Source organism: Nycticebus coucang, chromosome 10, assembly GCF_027406575.1.
Source record: "Nycticebus coucang isolate mNycCou1 chromosome 10, mNycCou1.pri, whole genome shotgun sequence".
Taxonomy (NCBI): Eukaryota; Metazoa; Chordata; class Mammalia; order Primates; family Lorisidae; genus Nycticebus; species Nycticebus coucang.
The window spans coordinates 109,216,581-109,239,028 of record NC_069789.1 but is presented as its reverse complement, the minus strand read 5'-3'; the positions used below and the strand labels follow the sequence as shown (position 1 = coordinate 109,239,028).

The following is a 22,448-nucleotide window of genomic DNA, read 5'->3' as shown; positions in this document are numbered from 1 at the left end:
TCGGGAGACTGAGGCAGGAGAATCACCTAAGCCCAGGAGTTGGAGGTTGCTGTGAGCTGTGTGACGCCACGGCACTCTACCGAGGGCAATAAAGTGAAACTCTGTCTCTACAAAAAACAAAAAAAAAAGTTATGAGGTAAAGCTTAATTGCCATGGGGTAGAAGGGCGGGTGTAAAGTGCAAGGGGCGTGGCTCAGCCCAAGGATCTTAGAGGAGGGCGTGGCCTAGAAGGGAGAGGTGGAGTCCTAAAGAGTAGGGGCTTGGAGAAGGAGAAGAACTGGAAAAATTGCGTGAGGATGGGGAGAAGAGGACAGATTTTGAAGCGAGAAGCAGACCTTATGATAGTTAAACTGTGAAATGAGCGTGGTTCAGAATCGAGGACGGAGCTTACATGTGAGCCCTGACCGAGAGGTGTGGCTTAACCGGATGTCCGGAGTGAGTGGGCGTGCCCCAAGAAGAGGCGGGCGCGCGGGCACACAGGCGCAGGCGTCCTTGGCTCAGCTCGCTCTTCGGAAGTGGCCTTAAGCTTCCCCCGCCCCCGCCCTCGTTCTTAAGCCAGTGCGCAAGAGCGCTTTTCCCCTTGGTCGCCGCCACGCCTCCTCTTTCCGATCCTCCACGCAGGCGCCAGAGGAACAGGCGCGACTTCCGCTTCCGGGCGGGCTGGCAGGCGGGCGGCGCGGGGCTGCCGGGGAGGGGGGGAGGGGGCGGCACTTCCGGTCGGGCCCTCGGGTCTCCCCGGAGCGGCGGCATCTCTTCCGCCTCCTCGGCCTCCTCCCGGCGGAGACCCCGGCGCCGGTGAGTGACGGGAAGTATGGCCCGGGGGTCTGGGGGCAGCGGGGGCGGGGGGCCTCGCCCAGGCCCGTCCTGGTTCCCAGAACATCCCTCCAACCCCATGATGTCAGTGCTTCTCCAGGCCCTTGCCAGGGGCCCCCCCAATCACTGCTCCCTCATAAGACCACTCCAGAGATCTCCCCCACGAACGCCCCCAGATGGGACGACTGCCAAAGCGCTTTTATTCGTGGCGATCCTCTAAACTGCTCCCAGGGCCTCCAACTAGTGCTTTCTCATAAGATTCCTTCCGCATAGTGCCCCTCTTTACTTCCTCCAGGATAGCCCCCAAACGCCACCAGCATTACCCCCCTGGACATGTAGGGCAGCTGGTCGTGAACCCTCTGTTAGCATCCCTTGCAGGATTGCCTCCAGAGTGTTGCATTAGTGCTTTGCTGCAGAAATGCCACACATTATCTCTATCCATACACAGTCTCCACAACGAGCTCCTAACCATCCTGCCCTGAAAGTCCCCTTCGTTGATGTAAAAATAGTTTACATTCTGGTCAGCACTAACAATGCCTTTTTCCCTCCTGCAGACTCCTTAGTGCAGTGGTTCTCAACCTTCCTAATGCCGCGACCCTTTAATACGGTTCCTCATGTTGTGGTGACTCCCAACCATAAAATTATTTTTGTTGCTACTTCATAACTGTAATTTTGCTACTGTTATGACTCGTAATGTAAATATCTGATATGCAGGAGACCCCCAAAGGGGTCACGACCCACTGGTTGAGAACCGCTGCCCTAGTGATTTATCTTTAGACTACCTTTTCAGATCGACTCCCCCCAGTGGAACAGCTCCCTCTTGAGTTCATTGATATTCACACCCTACCTGCCCCGGCAGGTAGAAATACCTCAGCTCCAGAAATGCCTCAGCAGGAGTCTTTTATCTCAGCTCCAGGCTTCGGTAAAATACTCCTGCCCCACCTCTAGGTCTTCCTCACCCTGGTCAGCTCCTGTCTTCTTTACTTTTGCCACAGAACAGTGCCCTGCAGTGAGGCAGTGAGTTTTCCCTCTCAGAATGTTCTTGTGTCCTGAGCATCATCAACTCTTGTCCTGACCTGTAGCTTTTCACTCAGGTGTCATGTCATCACTGTGGATTCCTTAGCATCACTAGAGTGTGACCTCTTTTTCTTGGGCATTCACTCTTCATTGAGTGAATATTCACTGTTCTAGCTCCAGTCATACAGCCATGTGGAAAGAGATGCACGCAGGTCTGTGGGAATTTACAGTCAGTTGAAAGAAGACAGATGAGAACAAGTAAATAAGAGAAATGCTGTTCAGTGGGTTCTCTGAGAGCCTGATGAGTTACTTCAGGGGTGAAACCTCAATTACAAGAGATATTTTCGCCACCCAAATCGTCTGGGTCAGCAGTTCTCAACCTGTGGGTCCGGCCCACAGGAACTGTATTAAAGGGCCACGGCACTAGGAAGGTTGAGAACCACTGGTCTGGGTGAACAGGCAGAGGGAACGTACTTGCAAAACCCCTGAGGTGGCTCTGATGGTGGTAAATGGAGGAGCAGCAAGGGAGCCCAGTGAGGTTGGAGCATAAGAACTGAAGGAAAGAACAAGAGGAGGGAGAGCCTTGGAGGTGAGGATATGGGAGTAAATTATCTGGCCTTTGTCAGCTCTACCAAGGTCAGAATGTTCTTCATTCATCCTCTCCCACAATTCTGTGTTTATTCATAAACAATTGTTCAACACCTACTTCGTACTGAGGTTGCAGCAGAAAATAATATAGACAAAAATCTCTGTTCTCATGGACTGGATATGCTAGCTGATTAAAAAACAAAACATATATGCATGTATGCAGTAAAAGACTTTAGATATAAGGGATGGAGATGGGAGTTATGGTCTCAGGAAGGCTTCTCAGAAGATTTCTATGTCTTGTCATCTTGTCCTTCAAAAAAGCCACAGACTAGAAAGTTGCACCTGAGTGTAAATTCCCCTCTTCTGGACAACTGTAGCCCACCAGGGGTTTGCTCACAATAGCTTCTCCAGCCAGGAGTGAAGAAGACTATCCCTGGATTCCCTAGGGTTTACAGCTTTGAGCCAATGACTCCCTCTTTTCCTAACCTCATTCCCTTATTCAACAAATGCTTATGTAGCCAGGAACTCCATCTTGGGGACAGAGAATGAACAAAACGGGCACAAGTGCTTGCCTTCATGAACCTGACCCTTTGTCTGGGGAGACCAGCAAACAGGCAGTGAAGTAGAATATATGGTGTCACAGATGTTGAATGGTCAAGAGAGAACTGAAGGAAGATAAGGAAGGTCAGGAGTGTGAGCCTGAGCAACAGGTAGCAGTGGTTACTGAGAGCCTTACCTCACTGACAAATGGAGGTGAAGGAGTGAACAGGTGGATACCTGTGAGTCAGAACATTTCGGGCAGAAGCAACAGCCAGTGCAAGACTTGGGGGGTAGGAATGGAGGTGGCACATTGGAGGAGTAACCATGAGACTGCCGGCTGTGGAGGTCATTGTAAAGACTCCGGTGCTTACTTTGAATGAGTTGGGGTTACTTCAGACTTTTGAGCAGATGAAGGATAAGGCTTGCTTTAGTCTTTCTGTCAGTAAAATGGGAATAACAGTAATACTTATTGTATGAGTTCATTGTGAAGTTTGAATGAGAAAGCCACATAAGGCACCCAGCACAATGCTTGTTAGAGTTCCGCATATGTGAGTGGCTTGTCCTGGTGTTGGGTCAAGCCACAAGACTTGGTATTAGGTGGCAGGGAGGCAGGTGGAACAGTGCATATTTCTATAACATGCATGGGGAATCTTCATTTTGGAAGGTAAAATCTTGACAGACATCAGAGTTTATCAGGTAAGAGCATGGACTCTTGAGCCCCATTGTCTGTCTTCAACTCCTGGCCCTGACATTTGTTAGCAGTGTGACTTTGGAAGATGAAATTTACCTCTTTGCCCTCAGTCTTTGCCTCTGTATTTCAGAGTCAAAAATTGTAATCATCTTCTAGGGTTGTTGGGGGGATTCATTGAGTGAACACATGTAAAGGATTTAAAAGAGTACTTGGCTTGTAGAAATCACTCATTCAATGTTATATGTTATGTTACCATTATTGTTATTAACAGACTAGAATTTCATCACAGGCAGCTTTGTTGCAGCAGAATAGCCCACAGGGCCTGGCATCTGAAAGACCTGGAATCAAATACCTGCTTCCCCTTTCCTGGCTACATGATCTTGCAGGAATGACTCCCCCCTTTGCTGCTCAATTTCTCCACTTACAAAATGGCACCAGTAATGGTACAGGATTATGATGAGGCATCCAGGCAATGGTAAATATCAAAGTGGCTGAGCAATAAACAAGCATTGTGAAGATGGTTGCCATGGGACTTCTGCCCCTTGGAAGGAGCAGGGGTCTCTCCCCATCATGTCTCTCTCTGTATAAAACCTTCCTGTGACAAGTTACCTTAAAAAAGTCTTGAGTCTCTGATTTCACAGTGGAAATTATCACAAGCCTGTGGGATCCTATCCCCCATTACCATATCCCCTTTAGCATCTACACAACCTGCTCCCAGGATTCCTCTTTCTAGGGACAACCCTGCATGTTATCATCATCTCTGCTGAATGTACCCCTCTATCCCTCACTCTGATAGTCTGGTCAACTTAGTCTCATCCCTTCACTTATCCCACAAATATTTATCAATAAAGGCATTCACAGCTATACATTTCCCTCTGAGTACTGCTTTGGCTCATCTCAGCTGTGTTACGTTGTGTTTTCATTTTCACTCATCACAAAGCATTTTTAAATTTGTAATGTCTTTGAGGATCCATTGTTAATTTAAGTAAGGTGTTGTTTCATTTTTACACATCAGCAAATATTTGTCAAGCCAGGTGCTTTGCTGAGTACTAGGAGCACATTTGGCAAACAAGTCCTTGCTTTCTTACTGAGGGACCAGACGATAAACACCCAGCAGAGGGATACATAGTAAGTCAGTGGAAATAGCTGTGGTGAACAAAATGCAGTCGAGTGAAGGACTAGAGAGTGTTGGAGGTCAGGGAAAGCTGAGTATTGACCTGAAGGAGGCCCAGGAAGGAGCCTTATTGAAATTGGGGAAGAGTGTTCCAGGCCAAGGAAATAGTAACCACCCTCATCCCCCCACATTAGGCCATTTGTATGAATACTCCTTACAATCCAGAGAGCACCCTGATGTAAGGCTCCTGCTCACATTCCCCCCACCTTCACTCCGGGAACAACCTGGTAAAGCATTCCCATGGGGGGAGGGGTGGGAGTGGGGTTTAGTCTCATCCATCTAGTTACTCTAACCTTGGGCAAGTCACTTGGGCTCTCTGTGCCTCAGTGTTCTTGTATGTCCAAGGGAAGTGACAACAGTCTCTTTCATACAGTTGTAGGTATTCAGAGAGTTAATAAATGTAACATTCTTCAAACAGTGGTGAGCTTATAGGAAATGGCCATCATTGACAGCTGTTGTCATTATATGCTTTAGCAAAGGTAAGCCAGGGCAGTGGCTGTGTTCCCCATCAGACCCATATTGCTCCCCTATGCCTTGTGCTTTCTGCCCCAGCTACTCAAGTCTCTTTCAGAGCTTCTTCCCAACTTAGGTTCCAACCATGGTCTTTCAGTTACCCCAGCCATGCTTTTACTCTTTCCAGAGATTAGATTAGATGGAGGGGGTGTGAAGGGCATGGGAGGTTGAGTCTTGTCCAAGGGCAAGGACACCCAGAGCTGAAAACTAAAAATAGCTAACTCCAGGATGGGGGTACAGTGGAGGCAGAGGAGACACCTTTTACCAGCTTGTGAGAGCACAAGCTGGACAGAGAGAGAATGAGGGGCCTAGGCTTTGGCAGGCTCCATGGCCCCCACAGTAGGCTGAGTACAGAGTCAGGCAGGTCCCCAGAGGGGAGAGTTGGTGGATGGGAAGCAGGCCAGATTAATGGGCCCTCCTCCCACTGGCTTTCCACCTACTTGATGGAGGTGTTTCTGGAGGCTACTGGGTGAATCTAAGAACTTGGGGTCAATTACAGGAGCTGAGGTTCTGGTGTGGGGGAGGTGGGGTGCATACAGTGTATGAAGTGCAATCCAGAATGAAAAGTACCCTCAAGGAGGTGTCAGAAAGTGACTGGTCTACTTGGGGGGCTGTGGCAAGAGAATCACTTAAGCCCAGGAATTAGAGGTTGCTGTGAACTGTGATGCCAGGACACTCTACCCAGGGTGACAGCTTGAGGCTCTGTCTCAAAAACAAAAACAAACAAACAAAACCCCCCAGAAAGTGACTGGTGTGGAGGGGTCAGGAGAAGCCCCCCTAGAGGTAAGGACAGGGATACAAGCTCTCTGTTTCTGCTGCTAGGTTTGGCTGTGTGTATGATGTCGTTGCCGGGACAGGTAGCTCAGGGGATGGAGTGCACTCTGCTGATAACATGTATTTCATTATATTCTGTTGGAATGCCTTGACACTTCCTGCAGTGTAGCGGTTACTGCCCCATTCAAAACATGGAGAAAGTTTGCATCCCAGCTGAGATGAGATGCAAACCCAGGTCTTTCAAAGCCCAGGTCTGTGTGTTTTCTTTTATTAGGCTGCCTTCTGACTAAATGCCAGCCCCCCTTACTGTAAGGTATTTATTTATCCTGGGCAAGCAGACTCTCCTTTCCTTCTTGTATTAAAACAAGGTACTCCCATCCCCCTCAACATTTTCCCAGTTCTCTTGGCTTGTCCTTGATTATCCTATTTCTACTACTGGTAGTGACAATCATAACAAGATAATACTTTCTGTTTAGTGAGTGCGTGTAGGGGACCATCCACCTTTAGAGCTTGCACATAACTTTTTAAATTTTCACAACAACCCTGTGGAGTAGACATGTGTTTTGTCATCCCCATTTGTGGATGAAGAAAGGAATGCACAGAGAGGTTCAATAACTTGCCCATGGTCACACAGCTACAAAATGGTAGGGCTTAGATCTAACCTGCCATTCTGGCTCCAGAGTCCATGCTCTTAATCTCTCTATAGTAGATTAGTAACTATTATTATCATTTTAGTAGAAATGTATAGTTTGGTATAGTAGAAACTATCATCATTTTACAGGGGCAGAACCTGAGGGGATGAGAACAAAGGGCCTGTGGGGGGCAGGGGGGCAGGGAAACACAGGAAGGCCTGGGAAGGTTTGAAAAGAGAACCAAGTTGCCTAGGTGCAGGGATAATGAGAATCCAGGAAGGAGAGGACAGTAAGGAGGCCTACCACAGGTGCCTGGAGGGGAGAATCTGGGGGTGGACAAGCTGTGTTAGGACCCTAGAAAAGATGGGGAGAGGTAGAAGGAATTGGAGAAAGGAGGGAGTTGGGGTCACAGAGGTGAGGTGAGGAGAGGAAGTGGAAACAACTGGGAGCCCAGAGGGAAGGTGGGAAAGGGGCTATCCAGCAAGAGGATGGGTTCCATCCTCAGCACATAGCTCCCCTTGCTTGCTGGGGAGACCCAGCGCCCTGGCCCATGTCCTCAGCCCTATCCTCTTCTTCACAGGGTCTCCTGTCTGCCCACCCATCAGAGATGGAGACAAACCCAGCGGGCAGTGGCGCCGGGGGTGGCGGGAACAGCGGCATAGGGGGAGAGGACGGGGTCCACTTCCAGAGCTACCCCTTCGACTTCCTGGAATTCCTCAACCACCAGCGTTTCGAACCCATGGAACTGTACGGGGAGCATGCCAAAGCCGTGGCGGCCCTGCCCTGTACCCCCGGGCCCCCGCCCCAGCCTCCCCCCCAACCCCCTCCCCCCCAGTATGACTACCAACCCCAGTCGACCTTCAAGCCCAAGGCAGAGGCGCCTTCCTCGTCTTCGTCCTCTTCCTCTTCCTCTTCCTCATCCTCCTCCTCTTCCCAAGCCAAGAAGCCCGATCCGGCCTTGCCTCCCACCTTTGGAGCTCCCCCGCCCCCGCTATTTGATGCTGCCTTCCCTGCCCCGCAGTGGGGCATCGTTGACCTCTCGGGACACCAGCATCTGTTTGGGAATCTGAAGCGAGGAGGGCCCACCTCTGGGCCGGGAGTGACACCGGGGCTGGGCGCACCCACGGGGGCCCCAGGGCAGCTTCCGGCACCCTCACCCACCCCGCAGGCGCCCACTGCAGGGGCGGTCTGTGATCCCACCAAGGACGACAAGGGGTACTTTCGGAGGCTCAAGTACCTGATGGAGCGGCGCTTCCCGTGCGGCGTGTGCCAGAAGTCCTTCAAGCAGTCCTCACACCTGGTCCAGCACATGTTGGTGCACTCGGGGGAGAGACCCTATGAGTGCGGAGTCTGCGGCCGCACCTACAACCACGTGTCCAGCCTCATCCGCCACCGCCGCTGCCACAAGGATGTGCCACCAGCTGCAGGGGGCCCGCCCCAGCCCGGACCTTCGCTACCACCCCTGGGTCTCCCTGCGCCCACGCCCACTGCTGTCGCTGCTGTCCCCACCACCGTGTCCTCTGGCCCCCCAGCCACGCCTGCGGCACCTGCCCCCCCAGCGGACGGGAACACTGCCCCTGCTGCCCCTGCAGGTGGGGGGGTGCCCCCTTCAGCCACTGGGGGCAGCGAGGGCCCGTTTGCCTGTCCTCTCTGCTGGAAGGTCTTCAAGAAGCCCAGTCACCTGCATCAGCACCAGATCATACACACCGGTGAGAAGCCCTTTTCATGCTCAGTGTGCAGTAAAAGCTTCAACCGCAGGGAGAGCCTCAAGCGGCATGTGAAGACACACTCGGCTGACCTCCTGCGCCTGCCCTGCGGCATCTGCGGGAAAGCCTTCCGTGATGCTGCATACCTGCTCAAGCACCAGGCAGCACACGCAGGCGCGGGTGCCGGGGGGCCACGGCCAGTGTACCCATGCGACCTGTGCGGCAAGTCCTACTCAGCCCCGCAGAGCCTGCTCCGGCACAAGGCGGCCCATGCCCCTGCCACCGCTGCCGATGCACCCAAGGATGGGGCGGCCCCGGTCCCGCAGCCCCCACCCACCTTTCCCCCTGGCCCTTATCTCCTGCCCCCTGACCCTTCTGCCACAGATAGCGAGAAGGCAGCAGCTGCCGCAGCTGCAGTTGTGTACGGCGCGGTGCCGGTCCCGCTCCTGGGGGCTCACCCCCTGCTGCTCGGCGGGGCTGGGACCAGCGGGGCAGGAGGCTCCAGCGCCAGCGTCCCTGGAAAGACTTTCTGCTGTGGCATCTGCGGGCGCGGCTTTGGGCGCCGCGAGACCCTAAAGCGCCACGAACGCATCCACACGGGTGAGAAGCCCCACCAGTGTCCCGTGTGTGGTAAGCGTTTCCGTGAGTCCTTCCACTTGAGCAAGCATCACGTAGTGCACACGCGGGAGCGGCCCTACAAGTGTGAGCTCTGTGGCAAGGTCTTCGGTTACCCACAGAGCCTCACCCGCCACCGCCAGGTGCACCGGCTCCAGCTGCCCTGCGCCCTGGCTGGGGCCACCGGACTCCCGGCCACCCAGGGCGCGCCAGGGGCCTGTGGGCCTGGGTCCTCGGCCGCGTCCTCAGGGCCCACTGATGGGCTGAGCTACGCCTGCTCGGACTGTGGCGAGCACTTCCCAGATCTCTTTCACGTCATGAGCCACAAAGAGGCACACATGTCCGAGAAGCCATATGGCTGTGATGCCTGCGGCAAGACCTTTGGCTTCATCGAGAACCTCATGTGGCACAAGCTGGTCCACCAGGCTGCCCCTGAGCGCCTGCTCCCGCCCGCGCCCAGCGGTCCCCAGGCTCCAGACGGCTCCAGTGGCGCTGATGCTACCAGCGTGCTGGACAATGGGCTGGCTGGAGAGGTGGGGGCAGCGGTGGCGGCGCTGGCAGGGGTGTCTGGGGGCGAAGATGCAGGTGGGGCAGCCGTGGCGGGTGCGGGCGGGAGCGCCAGCTCCGGGCAAGAGCGCTTCAGCTGTGCCACGTGTGGCCAGAGCTTCAAGCACTTCCTGGGCCTCGTAACTCATAAGTATGTGCACCTAGTGCGACGCACCCTGGGATGTGGCCTCTGTGGCCAGAGCTTCGCCGGTGCCTACGATCTGCTTCTGCACCGCCGCAGCCACCGGCAGAAGCGGGGCTTCCGCTGTCCGGTGTGTGGGAAGCGCTTCTGGGAGGCGGCCCTGTTGATGCGCCATCAGCGCTGCCACACGGAACAGCGGCCCTACCGGTGTGGAGTTTGTGGCCGGGGCTTCCTGCGCTCTTGGTACCTTCGGCAGCACCGCGTGGTGCACACCGGTGAGCGGGCCTTCAAGTGTGGAGTGTGCGCCAAGCGCTTCGCGCAGTCATCCAGCCTAGCTGAGCACCGGCGGCTACACGCTGTGGCCCGGCCCCAGCGCTGCAGTGCCTGCGGCAAGACCTTCCGCTACCGCTCCAACCTGCTGGAGCATCAGCGGCTGCACCTGGGTGAGCGCGCCTACCGCTGTGAGCACTGCGGCAAGGGCTTCTTCTACCTGAGCTCCGTGCTGCGCCACCAGCGCGCCCACGAGCCCCCACGGCCTGAGCTCCGCTGCCCTGCTTGCCTCAAGGCCTTCAAGGATCCGGGCTACTTCCGTAAGCACCTGGCGGCCCACCAGGGTGGCCGGCCCTTCCGCTGCTCCTCCTGTGGTGAGGGCTTCGCCAACACCTATGGCCTCAAGAAACACCGCCTGGCACACAAAGCTGAGGGCCTTGGGGGGCCTGGAACAGGGGCGGGCACCTTGGCTGGGAAGGATGCGTGACCGGAGTTTTCCCATCCATCACTCCAATCAGATGACCTTCCCGACTCCCCCTCCCAGGCTGCTGACCAGACCCTCCCTTCGTTGCCATTGTCCCATCCTTTGGGACTTCGGATGGATTGTCCTCCTTTGGAGCCCATGCTCTACAAATTCAAGACTGAATCACTCCCTTCTTGGACCTTTCTGCCCTCCCCTCATCTCATCAGACACTGAACTTGACCCTTCTTCCAACCCTAATTTGTAACCCTCATGGGCGCCCCCTCCAGCAGCATTCTGCCCCCAGTAAGCTTTGGTGGAGATGTCCCTCCCCCTTCCTTGTGAATCTGGCCAGACAGGGAAATAGGAGCAGGGTTGGGATGGCACAAGGGGGGTGGCTGGGTGCTCTTTTGGATTGTAGGGTGGGGGGTGGGTGGCAGACGCGGCTTGTACGGAGCGGAGAATAATAAATCCTATTAACAGGGCCTCTGAAGTCCATCCTTGCATCCCAGGGAGAGTGGAGATTAAGCAATGGGAAAGTATGGGTGAGAACTTTTGTTTCCCCTGGGATTTTGGTTCCCTTGTATCTTTGCCTCACAGGCTCTCACTCAGCAGAAATTTACTGAGGATTTACCATATTCCCAGCATTAGTTTGTGAGTTGGGTAAATTGACATGAACAAGACAGGTGAGTCTGCAGTCAGGAAGTGACTTAAGGTACCTGGATCTCGTCCCCTTGGTGATGCTTTCAGCCTTTGTTCAATGTGCCACCATTCCCTGAAGCCTCCTGACTGCCAACCCTTGATCTGGGACCTAAGGAAATATGTTGGGTGTGCCCCTCAACCTCAACTACAACGGAAGAGACCGGTCCATCCACTGCTGTGCTGCAGCCATGCGAAGCCCCGAGCTTCCTACACAGCTTAGGTACAGCACCTGCTCCTCTAGGATATTGATTTGGAAGACTCCAAAGCCTATCTACCAGCTTTCATTCTGGTTCTCAAAATAGCGAGATATGTGCCTGGGAGTGTGTGTTCACTGATATCATTTGTCAGAAGAGGGTCCTGGTGTCCTTAAAAACCAAGGAGTTCCAGGAACACTTAGCAAACCCACGGCATTATTTGGACTTCATTCCAAATAATGACTTTAGTATTGGTACCTCAATACTAAAACTAGAAGATGAAACCAAGTAAGAGGATGCTGCCTGGGCAAGTCCAGTTGTCCACTATGTACAAGTGAAATGTACAGAATGAAACAGACTTAGTGCCAAAATTCCAGGGATCAAAGTGACATGGAAGGGGAATGTCACAGTATTCAGAGCATGGAAGTCTTCCTGGAGGATGGGTGAGCACAGAAAAGTGACTTTATCAGATTGCAGAGGGGCTACAAAAACTTTCTAGGGGAAAAAATGATATCTGAATGATGACATCAGACAATAGGAACTCACTGGGCAAAGGTTTCCATACAAGAGGTTTAGTTTGTTGAACTAAACCCAAGTGTTCTGGAGAATTTCAGATGAGCATGGCTGGAGGTTGAGGTGTGCCTGTGGGCGTGGGGGCAGGGAGGGCTGGGCCTGAAATGTCTAGAATTCCCAGTTGTGGGGCCTAGGTGATTCTGCAGGATAAAAGGCTGGAAACTGGCAGCATGTGGTCACCAAACACACTTTGTCTCTATGCACTTTTAAAAAATGAAGTTTGACTTAGTTGCCAACATTGGGAAATCAAAAGGTTTTACACAACGTGAAATAATGGAACTTCTGAAAATTTTGAAAGATCTAGCAATCCAATCTGCATCCCCCCAGAGCTAAGTAGCCATTACCCACTTCTAATGGGACATTCCGTCTCCAGTTTGCCACCAAATTCCCATTACCTTTTATTGAATCCCAACACTGAGCTCAAGTATCAGTTGCCCTTATTTCACCTTGCTGGTGGTTTCACCCTTGAACCTGACCCATTTATTTACATTTCCACTCAGCTCCAGGAAGTGTTCGTGTTTGTGAATGATTCTTAAAGCTACAAAGAACTGTGGGTTGTTGGCTGCAGCACAGAACATGGAACAGGCAGGGCCTGCTCAGGTATCTATCTGGATGTGAGGTCACTGTTGGCTTGGTCTGCAAGGGCAGTGATGATGTAAAGGTGTGTTCAGATTCCACACATATTTAACTGGCTTAAATGAGGGAAATTGATAGGGATTAAATACATGGATGGGGAAAGGCTTAAGGAACTGCGCATGTATCTAGTTTGGGTAATGGTGCCGATGGCACCCAGATGTTTCTTTGGGGAAAACAGAATAAGCTCTGTTCACAGTTGTCCCTGGGTTATCTCATGGGGATTACTGAGTGAACAGAAAGGTATGCAAATCAGGGACACTCCCTCCTGTACAAGCACATCAATCACAGGAGTCCTTGCATTTTGCTAAACTTCCTGACTCCTTACTGCCCCCTCCTCTCCCCAATGAACCACATAACATTTCCAAATAGCTGAAGCCTATTCACCCCCATTCTAACACTGAGGAAACAGGTTTGGTGAGAGATTTCATGCAATTTGCTGCTGGTGGCAAGACCATAATGTGGCCCCTCTTCCCCCACCCCACCCCCAAACAGACACCAGAATACAAGACTGACATAGAGAAACCCTTCAGAAGGTCCTTTAATAGGAACAGAACTGGAGGTTTTTCACCTCCAGCTCCCAGGCCCTCCTGTCACCCTTGGCCAGCCCACCATGGCACCAATCAGCCATTTTTGCTTTGGGATTGCCTGGGACTAGGCAGTAAATTGTTTGCTTTAAGTTGGGAGTGGAGGAAATTAGAGAAACCCGAGGCTACTTTGTAGATGTGGGGGGATCACAGGCTCTGAGCCTACAGCTTGGGGGTGGGGAGGGGCATTAGGTAGTTGCTTGCCTCCAAAGAAGAGTCTGAATGGGTTATGGAGGGACCATCATGGGGGTGGGGGCAGCTGCTCTTAGAATCAAGAGCCTATCATCAGGCTTACATCCTTGAGGCTCAAGTGCTCTGAGCTGTGACTTGGGGCCCTTCTGGCTTTGAGGTGACAGGATCCAATCTTTAAGACCACCTGATGGGTGTCTTCTGCCTGAAGGTGGGCAGACACCCCAGGTCCAGTGCAATCCAATGAGGTAGGCAAAAGATTCCATCCTAGTCCATTCTAGGCACCCCTCCAAACAAAAAAAATTTCAGAAGGACTACACCAGGACTACTATGATGGTACCAGATTCTCAGGTTTCCACTCAACCCTGGCTCCCCATTTGCAGTGCCCAGGCTCTGTTATGACAGGCTGTGTCCTGCACAAAGATAACCCAATGACAAGGCAAATGGGGTAGAGAAATGCAGCCCATGTTCCTTGCCTTTAGCTGGGAACCCACAAGGCAACATCTGTCCCTTCCTCTGAGAGCAGATGTGCTGTATGAGCTTGTGGGAGTGTGGAACCTGACTCTTGCCCTCTGTTGGCCAATGGTAACTGCTCATGGCTCACCCCATTAACTGTCGTTTCTCCCCCAATCTCTCCTCTTCTGTCCCTTGCATCCTCTTTCCCATCCCCACCCCCCTGTAGTCTACCTCCTACTGTGGTGTGGAGAGCCTGCATTAGCTCTCCCAGACTACTGGTCAACTTCCGTCTTCACTTTCGCTGTCTCTCCATGCCCCTCTTCCAGAGTGTCCCTTCCCCCACACCCGCTCCTGGACCCCTCAGCTATTGACCCCAACTGGCCTCCAGAGTCTCCCAGCCCAGGCCCTGGCCCATGGAAGTGGGTACGCTGGTGCTTTCGGAAGTTGGAAGAATTGTTGAAAGTGCGGTCACAGAGGCTGCAGCGGAAGGGGCGCTCGCCTGTGTGGATGCGGGCGTGGCCGCTCAGCACTGAGGACTGTGTGAAGCCCTTGCCACAGATGCTGCAGTGGTATGGCCGCTCGCCTGTGTGCACGCGCTCGTGGTCTCGCATATCTGAGGAGCGGCGGAAGGGCTTGGCGCAGAACCTGCAGGCAAAAGGCTTCCCCACGGCCGCACCCGCAGCTGCTGCTGCCATCACTACCTCCGACCTTTCCTGGGGCACTCCGGGCCTCTGTTCTCCAATTGGTGTAGTTTCTGGAGGCCTCTGAGAGCTCCCTGGCTCCACCCCGTGTCGGTGCTGGTGCCGGAGCAGAGGCGCCAAGGCCTTGAAGGCACGAGGGCAGCGCGGGCAGCGGTAGGGCCGCTCTCCCGTATGCAAGCTGTAGTGGGCACGGAGGCTGGCAGGACCCGCGCAGCTGTGGCCACACACATGACACCGGCTTGGGTCCCCACCCTGCCTTCCTCCTTCAGCCCCTGCCAGGTGGCCATGTTCATGGAACAGCAGATCGGAAACCAGCCGGAAGGCAGCTGGGCACAAGGCACAGTGAAAAGAACCTGGCTCCGGGGGTTCAGGCACCAGCGTGGTGTCAGTCACCTTCACCACCTGGATCTCGATGAGGTCACTGGGGGGTGTGATGGAGCGGCTATCATCAGGCACCAGGACCTGGACAGGGAAAGAAGAAAGAGGAGCCTATGGACCCTGCCTCAAAACCTCCCCCAAATGCCCCTATTTATTAAAAGGTCCCTCTTCTTTGTAGCCTCCTGAGCCCCTCACTTTCTAGATCATGTTCTCCATCCTCCAAGATTCTCCTACGTCCCCATCAATAGTTCTTCTTCAGTCCAAAATATATCATGAACACAGCCTTTTCTCTCCTCCACCCTAGTTAAACCCCCATCTTTTTTTGCCTCCACACTGAAAGAAACTTACTAAAGGGGAGTCTTTGTTCTTGTTCCTGCCCCCTTATAATCCACCTCCTTAGAGTAGCCTGAACGATCTTTTGAAAATGCAGGCGAGGTGGCTCATGCTTGTAATCCTAGCACTTTGGGAGATCAAGGTGGGTGGATTGCCTGAGCTCACAGGTTTGAGACCAGCCTGAGCCAGAGAAAAGACCCAGTGTCTAAAAATAGCCGGGCGTTGTGGCAGGGCCTGTAGTCCCAGCTACTTGGGAAGCTGAGACAAGAGAATCTCTTAAGCCCAAGAGTTTGAGACTGCTGTGAGCTATGATGCCACCACGGCACTCTACCGAGGGTGACAAAATAAGACTGTCTCCAAAAAAAAAAAAAAGAAAATGTAAATCAGATCAAGATACTGTTCCCACTCAAGACCCCAGTTGCACCTGAAACCCAAAATCATCACTATGACGTCCACCATGATCTCGCTCCTGCTTCTTTTTGACCCAAGAGTAAATAAGACCAGCATCCAGCTGACTTCTTTCACCTAAATTGAACTACCCTGCTCCCACTCTATCTGCTCACTTTTTATTTCCTTTCTAAGACATATTACAATAAATTCCACGTGTTGTCTCTCTCCCCTCACTAGACTACAAACTTCATGAGAACACAGCCCTTGTCTGTCTCAGGCACCTCTCTTAACAGAGCCCAAGTAGGAGCTCTGTAAATGTTAGTTGACGAATATCTGCAGTTATTCTCCAATACTGAGGGAAAGCGGAAGAGGTTCCAGAATCACCTGGAGCACAAACTACTACCCTCAAATCCTCCCTAGGGCATTTGAGGTTCATTATTCAGACCCCTGAACAATCATCTCCCCACCCCAACCTTTCAGCATCATCTTCCCAAACCTTCCAAGTTCACTAGTCCTAGAAAGTCTCTGAAAGCTTCTCCCCCAGGCCCTCCCTTGCGGGACCCCAAATCGCCCTGTAGACCTCACCATCCTCAGGGCCTGACCACTCAGGCTCCTCTCTTCCCCCCCACGCCCACCCCATAGGCTCCTCCCTGAGCCCCGCCCCTCGCTCAACCCCGAGAAGCCCCACCCCCCCAGAGCCAGAGCCCTTAATACCTTCCCCGCCTCTGCCCCGACCCGGCCTCATGCACTGTGACCTCCTCCCTCCTCGAGCCACCCGGCCCCTTCCTCGCCCGCACCAAGTCCCGTGGCTCCGGGGAACGTGACTCCAAGGTCCGTGAGCTTGGACTAGGGGGCTCCAGGCGCGCGGCAGCCATCTTGTGCCCAAGCCCCGCCCTTGAGGCCAATGGTCTCTCGGAAAGGGGGTGGGCCTCAGGCTGGAGCAGGAACTACTGCGCAGGCGCACTGCAGAGAGGCGTGGCGCGGGGACGGGGGTGGGGCGTTCCGAGGGAGGCGGAACCCTGGGCAACCCGAGTTTATTTCCTTTCTAGTGACCTGTGGGTTTCCGCGAGATGAGAGACTCGGTGTGGCATTTGGGTGCCTGTGCCACTCCGGGAACAAATTTGAACGTCCCTATTAAATCAACACAAGCAGAACAGAAGCTCTGGAGATTGATAACTTTTGTTTTGTTTTCAGTAAACGTTTTGCGGCTACTGTCTCTGCTTGGATCGTGGTAATGGAATGATGCCAAGTGTATAATTGTAAGGATTTTAAAAAAGAGATGCAAAGAAAGATACTCAGTGAACATCAACACAGGTGGTCCTGAGAAGAAGCAAAAGTCCGAAAGTTAGTCTGGAGTTTGGTAGGAAAGCTCAAAGAAGAGGGCTTTCCGCAGCACCAAGGACAGGGCTCTTCTGAGCCATCCAATTTATTCATTCTTGGCTGTGTGACCCTGGATAAGTCACTATGCTTCTCCGGACCATTCGCCTTTCTTCTGTATAGAACTATAGAAGTGCTGTAAACCCACTGAGAAAAGAGATATGGAAGAATTTGAAACGTCCTTAAATGGTGTTTTTTGGAAGGGCAGGGTAGGGGATGCCTAAATGTTTCAATCATGCCTACATTTCCTGTTTTATTGGCCGGGGCCGGGTTTGAAGCCGCCACCTCCGGTATATGGGGTTGGCGCCCTCTTGTTTCTTCAGGGAACAAGATAGGATTACATTTTTTGAAGTCAGATGTGGCCATGTGATTTTCTTTGACTAATGAAATGTAAATGAAAGTGATGTTTGGGCCTTCAGGAGGCACTACCAGTTGTGGATCCATGAACAATCTTCCATTCCTACTGCTCTGTGGTAGTGAATCATTGATTGCAGTGAAGTTTCCATCAGCCTGAGTTCCAGAGTGAGTGCAATAAACAGAAACCCGGAGCTAGCCTGCCTTGCATATATGGCATTTAAAATAAATGTTTGTGGTGCTGAGCCACTGAACTTTGAGGTTGTTTTTCCTGCAGCAAAATCTACTTTGACTGACACACATAAAAGGGGTCTTATTTATACACCTGCATTGGTGCTGAACTGCATTAGACATGTAGCATTTAAGATAAATGTTCGTTGTGTTAAGCTACTGAGCTTTGGGGTTGTTACTGCAGCATAACCTATTTTATTTTAACATATAGAGAGAATCCCTTAATTGTATTTCATTAAAAAGTATTTCTATGGCCGGGTGCAGTGGCTCATACCCATAATCCTAGCACTCTGGGAGGCCAAGGTGGGTGGATTGCTCGAGCTCAAAAGTTCAAGACCAGCCTGAACAAGAGTGAGACCCCCATCTCTTAAAAAAAAGCCGGTGGACGGTGCCTGTGGCTCAACGGAGTAGGGCGCCGGTCCCATATGCAGGAGGTGGCAGGTTCAAACCTAGCCCCAGCCAAAAACTGAAAAAAAAAAAAAATTAATAATAATAGCCAGGCATTGTGGTGAGGGCCTGTAGTCCCAGATACTTGGGAGGCTGAGGCAAGAGGATCTCTTGAGCCCGAGAGTTTGAGGTTACTGTGAGCTATGATGCCATGGTACTATACTGAGAGTGACAAAGTACGCTCTGTAGCAAAAATAAAAAACAACATAAAACCAAACCAAACAAATATAAGGCTATCTGTGGGATGGACACAATTATAACCTTCACTCAAACTGTGCAAAAGTAACCAAAAGTAACTGTGCATGTAACCAAAAGACCTCAAATTTCTATGTACAAAAGGTTTAGAATAATATACACAACACCTTGTACTTACAAAAGCCTTTAAAATATATGTTGCAGATACAATCTAAGCCTTCTATGAACACTCCATACATGCTCCTTCCTCCTCTCCAGAGGTTGTTCAACTTTGCATCTGTTGTTCATTATTGCCATGCATGCTTTTTAAATTTTGCTACATATGTGAAATTATGTAATATTATCCATAATAATACTATGCATAGTTAAAAAGATTTATAATAAATTATACTATTATAATTATACCAGTTAAATTTATAGTTAATTTAACTATACTAGTTAAAAAGATTTATAATGAATTATACTATTTCAGTGTAACTGTCTCTAACTTTTTTCTCCTTTACCATCGTTGGTTTTTTTTTGAGACAGAGTCTACCCTCAGTAGAGTGCTGTACCATCATAGCTCACAGCAACCTCAAACTCTTGGGATCAGTTGATTCTCTTACCTCAGCCTCCTGAGCAGTAGTGACTACAGGCACCGGCCACAACAAAGCCCAACTATTTTTAGAGATGGGGTCTCACTCTGGGTCAGGCTGGTCTGGTACCTGGCAATCCACCCACCTCAGCCTCCCAGAGTGCTAGGGTTACAGGAGTGAGCCACCACGCCTGGCCTTCAATGTTGTTTTTATATTTGTCTACATGGAAACATGTTATATACTCTACTCACTCACTGGCAATGCTGGTGTGATATCCGACTGATGATTATACCACATTGCATATATTTATTTGTTTATTCTCCTGTTGATAAATATTAGGTTAGTTACAAGTTTTTGTTTAAGAGACAGAGTCTAACTCAGTCACGTAGGCTGAAGTGCAATGGTGCACTCATAGCTCACTACAGCCTTAAACTCCTAGGCTCAACTGATCCATTTACCTCAGCCTCCTGAGTAGCTGGGACCCCAGGCACAAAACACCACATTAGGCTAGTGGGATTTTTAGTATTGCAAATTGCAATAATGCCATGACATTCTTGCTCTTACTTGTTTGAATTCAAAGGGAATTTTCTATGAGTGATACACCTGGGAGTTGAATTGCTGGATCAAATAAAATATGAATGTCTTCCAACTTCCATCTTCAATTTAGTAGATATTATCAAATTGATTTTTGTAGTAATTCAACTTGCTGGCTGGGAGATCTTGGGTAATTTATTTAACCTTCTTCTATCTTCAGAGTTGCATTATGACTTTCATGGGCCTTTGTGCGTCCTTTAATCCATGGCATATATTAAAAATTACTTGTTATTCATGGGTGAGGAGATGTGTGCATTTATCAGAAAAAATAAAAAAATAAAAAATCACATTTTTGGCTTGGCACCCATAGCACACTGATTATGGTGCCAGTCACATACACTGAGGCTGGCAGGTTCGAACCCGGCCCAGGCCAGCTAAACAACAATGACAACTGCAAAAAATAGCTGGCTGTTGTGGTGGGCACCTGTAGTCCCAGCTACTTGGGAGTCTGAGGGAAGAGAATTGCTTAAGCCCAAGAGTTTGAAGTTGCTGTGAGCTGTGATGCCATGGCTCTCTACTGAGGGAGACATAGTGAGACTCTGTCTCAAAAATGAATAAATAAATAAATTACATTTTATGACTATATTGGTATAAGATAAACCTGGATGGATTGTATTCTGTCTTTTCTTTTATTTTAAAATAAATTAAATCATTTTGTGTGTCCCTAAGAGTAGGTCCTAGGTGCTGCATGAACTGCTGTGTCAATCTTTCGGTTTAGGTTTGCTCATTTTAAAAATGAAGATTGTATTGGCTTGGTGCCTGTGGCTCAAGCGGCTAAGGCTCCAGCCACATACACCTGAGCTGGCAGGTTCGAATCCAGCCTTGGCCCGCCAAACAATAATGATGGCTGCAACCAAAAAATAGCTGGGCATTGTGGCAGGTGCCTGTAGTCCCAGCTATTTGGGAGGCAGAGGCAGGAGAATCACTTGAGCCCACGGCACTCTACCCAGAGCGACAGCTTGAGGCTCTTTCTAAAAAAATAAATAAATAAATACATTAATTAATTAAAAATGAAGATTATAATAAAATCTACTACATATGGATGTCAAGTTGATTAAAGAATTCATTATATTTAGAATGTTTTGGACATCTCATGACATAAGTAGATGCTATGTATTAGTCATAAGCATCACTATCAATTTAGACTTCCACTAGCAATGGATGGGGACCCCTGTCACTCTACATCCTCATCAATAGCTGGTAGTCAAATGTTAAAATTTTGGTCAAACTACTGGGTGTGATGTGATTTCTTATTAAGAATCTTTTTATTGTGTGGCTCAGTCGGTAAGGCGCTGGCCCCATATGCCGAGGGTGGCGGGTTTAAACCTTGCCCCGGCCAAACTGCAACCAAAAAATAGCCGGGCGTTGTGGCGGGCGCCTGTAGTCCCAGCTACTCGGGAGGCTGAGGCAAGAGAATCACTTAAGCCCAGGAGTTGGAGGTTGCTGTGAGCGGTGTGAGGCCATGGCACTCTACCGAGGGCCATAAAGTGAGACCCTGTCTCTACAAAAAAAAAAAATAAATAATAAAAAAAAAAAAGAATCTTTTTATTGGTTTGGTGCCTGTAGCTCAGTGGCTAGGGTGGCAGCTACATTACATCGGAGCTGGCAGGTTCAAACCCAGCCTGGGCCTGCCAAACAACAATGACAACTACAACAAAAAAATAGCTGGGCATTGTGGAGGGCACCTGTAGTCTCAGCTACTTGGGAGGCTGAGGCAAGAGAATTGCTTAAGTCCAGGAGTTTGAGGTTGCTGTGTACTATGACACCACGGCACTCTACTGAGGGTGACGTAGTGAGACTCTGTCTCAAAAAAAAAAAAAAAAAAAAAAGAATCTCTTTATTAAGGCCAGGCGTGGTGGCTCACACCTGTAATCCTAGCACTCTGGCTGAGGCATGTAGGGTGGATTGCCTGAGCTCATGAATTTGAGTCCAGCCTGAGCCAGAGTGAGACCCCGTCTATAAAAATAGCCAGGCGATGGGTTGCGCCTGTGGCTCAAAGGAATAGGGTGCCAGCCCCATATGCTGGAGGTGGCGGGTTCAAACCCAGCCCTGGCCAGAAACTGCAAAAAAAAAAAAAAAAAAAATAGCCAGGTGTTGTGGCAGGCGCCTGTAGACTCCTGTGTCAAAACAAACAAACAAAAAAACTTTATTAAACAAGATCACTTGTAGCCCATCAAACTCATCCTCTGCTGTCCCTTTTTTGAGAGCTAGAAAAATTTCATCTCTGCACCTCTGTACAGGAAGGCATGTAGATGCCTCAGTCAGTGTTCAGTGTGTGAGTGACTGCATTAGTGTACACAGAAGTATTTGGTGCCAGAATTTAATACTATGAAATATTTGAAGAGGAGAGCTTTGTTTAGTAGCATGGCTGTAAACCTTCACATCAGGCATATGTGGGTCCAGATCCATTAATTCACTTGCTATGCATCTAAGGGAAAGGAAGGTCCCTCTCAGTGTCCAGTTGACATTTACAACATGGGCACAATCATGCCATTTGTCAGGGCTGTAGTGAGAATGCCACAGATTGGGCATAACCTGGGCTAGAAGTCTGGATACATGGAGCCATTAGAAAATGGCGGAAAGAGTGCTAGAGTTGGGATCAGGAGACATGGCATCCAGTCTTGTTTCTTCTTCTTCTTTTTTTTTTTTTTTTTTTGAGACAGAGTCTCTAGTCTATTCTAGTCCCCTAGACTAGAGTGCCATGGTATTAGCCTATCTCACAGCAACCTGAAACTCCTGGGCTCAAGCAATCCTCCTGCCTCAGCCTCCTGAGTAGCTGGGATTACCAGTACCCACCCACCACAATGCCTGGCTAGGTTTTCTATTTTTAGTAGAAGTGGGGTCTCACTGTTGCTCAGGCTGATCTTGAACTCCTGATGTCAAGCAATCCACCCGCCTCAGCCTCCCAGAGTGGTAGGATTACAGGTGTGAGCCACTGAGCTCAGCCCAGCCTTGTTTCTTGCTGTGAAACCATACTCATGTTACTTCTCTTCACAGGCCTAGAGTTCTTGCTTTTTAAAATGAATTCACTGATCAACAAGGCAAAGGCAGTGACACAC

At 50.5% G+C, this 22,448-nt stretch overlaps 2 protein-coding genes across 3 annotated transcripts; one reads left to right on the top strand and one right to left on the bottom strand.

Annotated features, from left to right (window-relative positions):
* The first annotated feature begins 256 nt into the window (after positions 1-256).
* Positions 257-10,968, top strand: ZNF865 (zinc finger protein 865). 2 transcript variants are annotated; one of them, XM_053607522.1, is made up of 2 exons: positions 257-392; positions 7,322-10,960. In XM_053607522.1, the coding sequence occupies exons 1-2, from the start codon at positions 357-359 to the stop codon at positions 10,505-10,507; spliced, it is 3,222 nt and encodes a 1,073-aa protein (XP_053463497.1). In that variant the 5' UTR covers positions 257-356; the 3' UTR covers positions 10,508-10,960. The 2 variants fall into 2 exon arrangements, with proteins under 2 accessions (XP_053463497.1, XP_053463498.1); XM_053607523.1 differs by lacking the exon at positions 257-392 and adding an exon at positions 663-794 and having other exon boundaries at positions 7,322-10,968.
* Positions 10,969-13,095: 2,127 nt separating this feature from the next.
* Positions 13,096-16,516, bottom strand: ZNF784 (zinc finger protein 784). The gene is made up of 2 exons (XM_053608014.1): positions 16,414-16,516; positions 13,096-14,977 (listed from the first exon to the last, which is right to left on the bottom strand). Exons 1-2 carry the CDS (start codon positions 16,489-16,491, stop codon positions 14,087-14,089), a joined length of 969 nt encoding a protein of 322 aa, XP_053463989.1. The 5' UTR covers positions 16,492-16,516; the 3' UTR covers positions 13,096-14,086.
* Positions 16,517-22,448: the final 5,932 nt, after the last annotated feature.

What these genes read in the sequence shown, in the direction of transcription:
- ZNF784 (XM_053608014.1), bottom strand. Translation starts at nt 16,491, where the DNA reads ATGGCTGCCGCGCGCCTGGAGCCCCCTAGTCCAAGCTCACGGACCTTG. An exon ending in CCCCGGAGCCACGGGACTTG is followed by an intron (nt 14,978 to 16,413) that starts GTGCGGGCGAGG and finishes TTCCCTGTCCAG; the next exon opens with GTCCTGGTGCCTGATGATAG.
- ZNF865 (XM_053607522.1), top strand. Translation starts at nt 357, where the DNA reads ATGAGCGTGGTTCAGAATCGAGGACGGAGCTTACAT. An exon ending in ATCGAGGACGGAGCTTACAT is followed by an intron (nt 393 to 7,321) that starts GTGAGCCCTGAC and finishes TCTTCTTCACAG; the next exon opens with GGTCTCCTGTCTGCCCACCC.